Source organism: Rhincodon typus, chromosome 38 (genome assembly GCF_021869965.1).
Source record: "Rhincodon typus isolate 14 chromosome 38, sRhiTyp1.1, whole genome shotgun sequence".
In the NCBI taxonomy this organism is placed as follows: domain Eukaryota; kingdom Metazoa; phylum Chordata; class Chondrichthyes; order Orectolobiformes; family Rhincodontidae; genus Rhincodon; species Rhincodon typus.
In genome coordinates, this window is record NC_063369.1 from 4278102 (window position 1) to 4280288 (window position 2187).

A 2187-nucleotide genomic window follows, 5' to 3' on the forward strand; every position below is an offset into this window, starting at 1 on the left:
AGTATGGCAGTATACCTTTAAGGGACACAGTATGGCGGTATACCTTTAAGAGACATCTCGTGATGTTGCGCTATGCATCATATGATGTAACCTGGATGTAGAAGGATTTTGTGTGGGTTGTCCCTCCCTAATCTGCATCTTGGGACCAGGCCTTTGCTGGACAAGGATTAAGTCAGACTAGTAATCTGAGCTCCATCTTAACTCCAATCACCTGAAGCATGGCACACCATTAAAAGCATACTGCTTTGTTGTAACCAGCTCAGGCCCCTACATGCCTGTGAATGTCATGGCTGTATATTAACTAAAGTCACCATTATCCTACCAGGCCATAAGTCTGCTCCGTCAGTTAGAAAGAGAGGCAACTGGTGATAGTTTAACTTGAGGGTCACCATGCCTCAGGTGAGGGGAGAGGTTGAGAAGTGGAGTCCTTCATGGTAACCTCTGCGTATGCGGGAATCGAACCTGCACTGTTGGCATAGTTTCACTCTGCATCACAAACTAAGCCACCTCAGCTTACTAACCTCCACCAATGGAGTTTTTAACTCGCCTCCAAAATGGTGCACCAAGCCACTCAGTACAAGGATAATTATAGATGGGCAATGAGTGATTGCATAACCAGCAACACCCACATCCCTTGATAGGAAATAGAAAGGGATGTGGGCATTGCTGGCATTCATCGCTCTTGAGAAGGTTCTGACGAGCTGGCTTCTTCAGTTACTGCAGTCCATTAGCTGTGGAAATACACCCACTATTGCATTTTTATAGCTTCACAAAATGCTTTACAGACAATTCAGTGTTGTGTTTAAAGTGTTGTAATGTAGGAAATACCACAGGCAATTTGCTCACAGCAAGATCTCACAACCGGCAATCTGATAACGACCAGTCCGTCTCTTTATCTGATGTGGGTTGGTGATAAATATTGACCGTAACACCCGCTCCCTTGCTTTTCTGTGAGGTGGGATCAAATCACAGTTAACACAAAGGACTGTTAGTAATGTACAAATGAGGAAATTGAGGGGAGCAACTGTGTGCATTGCAAATCTGCAGCACCAGCTTCTCGATTCTACAATGTTTTATGCTTGGCTTGCCACCATCTTTTGTGGTAAAGCACCTGTTATTTTTAAATACTTTCTGCATTAATTGTAGAAATTCACTTGAGTAAGTTAGGTCTCAGCCTAATTGGCATTAATATCCTATTCACAATATGATAATTTAATGCAAAGCCACTCAATTGGCCCAGAAAGGGAGCAATTTAACCTGAGCAATCTCATTATCTCAGGTAGTCAATCTTTCCAACAACATTTTAAAACATTACAGTTTTAAATATTTTGATTATTTTGCCACTTTTCCTTTCTGTCCCTTTTATTCCTCTCTATTAATTTATTTTCCCTCTCTTTGTTTCTTTTTCTGGAATTGAATTCTCTCTAGTTCCCCTATTTTCCCATCCCTGAACTGAGATTACTGATCAGTTTATCACACTGTTGTTTCTGGGTGTCTTAATGTGTACACAATATTGACCAGAGCTTCAAGGTAAAAGGTTGACTGTGGGGTCATCCTGGAGGTCATGAAAAGTGCTATGGAAATGTAGGAATTGCTTTGATATTCCATAACATGGCATCCTGTGTCCTGGGAGTGTAATTAAACAGTAACGCTCAACTGGAGTTGGAGTAACCAGCTTTAGTCATTGGTAGATGTTTTCTTCGCATCAAACAATTTCAAAAAACAGTTTCGGTAGCTGTAAACAGTCACAGAGAGAGAAAAAAAATCGAAAGCCAAGTTTTTAAAAAAAGAGAGAAAAGAGTGATATTTCTCACACATATCCTTTCCCAGGGCTTTGTATCTTCCTGGAGCTTTCCAAACTTGAGTGAGTCAGAACCAGACTGGGCAGAATCAAATCCAAATGTCCTTGAGGCATTTTCATTGCTGTTGTGTCACCTGTTTCTTGGCATGGACCATGTAACCCTTTGACTTGATGATTCCTCTGTGCTTAATGACTGCTGAGTAGCGAAGGATCCAATGTGGCACCCACTCATTGTCATGAGGGTCCTGCAGGCTGGCACACAAGGCATCTTGGAAAGATCCCACCGGAAGCATATCTGGATGGATAAGGCCTACTTTTGTAAATCTACAGTCTTGACTAAAGATCTACATTTCCCCAACATCCCCCGCCCACCCACCCCAAAGATT

The 2187-nt window shown here is 42.0% G+C and overlaps 1 protein-coding gene across 4 annotated transcripts in view; it reads right to left on the bottom strand.

Moving 5' to 3' along the window:
* LOC109920402 (glutamate--cysteine ligase regulatory subunit-like) overlaps positions 1-2187 on the bottom strand; it is a 25763-nt gene that overhangs the window by 298 nt on the left and 23278 nt on the right. For 2 of the 4 annotated variants that reach the window (XM_048617984.1, XM_048617981.1), the window contains one exon: positions 16-2096. In XM_048617984.1, the coding sequence (XP_048473941.1) occupies positions 1918-2096 (179 nt within the window). In that variant the 3' untranslated portion in view covers positions 16-1917. Of the gene's footprint in view, positions 1-15; positions 2112-2187 lie in introns of all 4 variants that reach the window. The other 2 variants (XM_048617982.1, XM_048617980.1) reach the window with 1 other exon arrangement.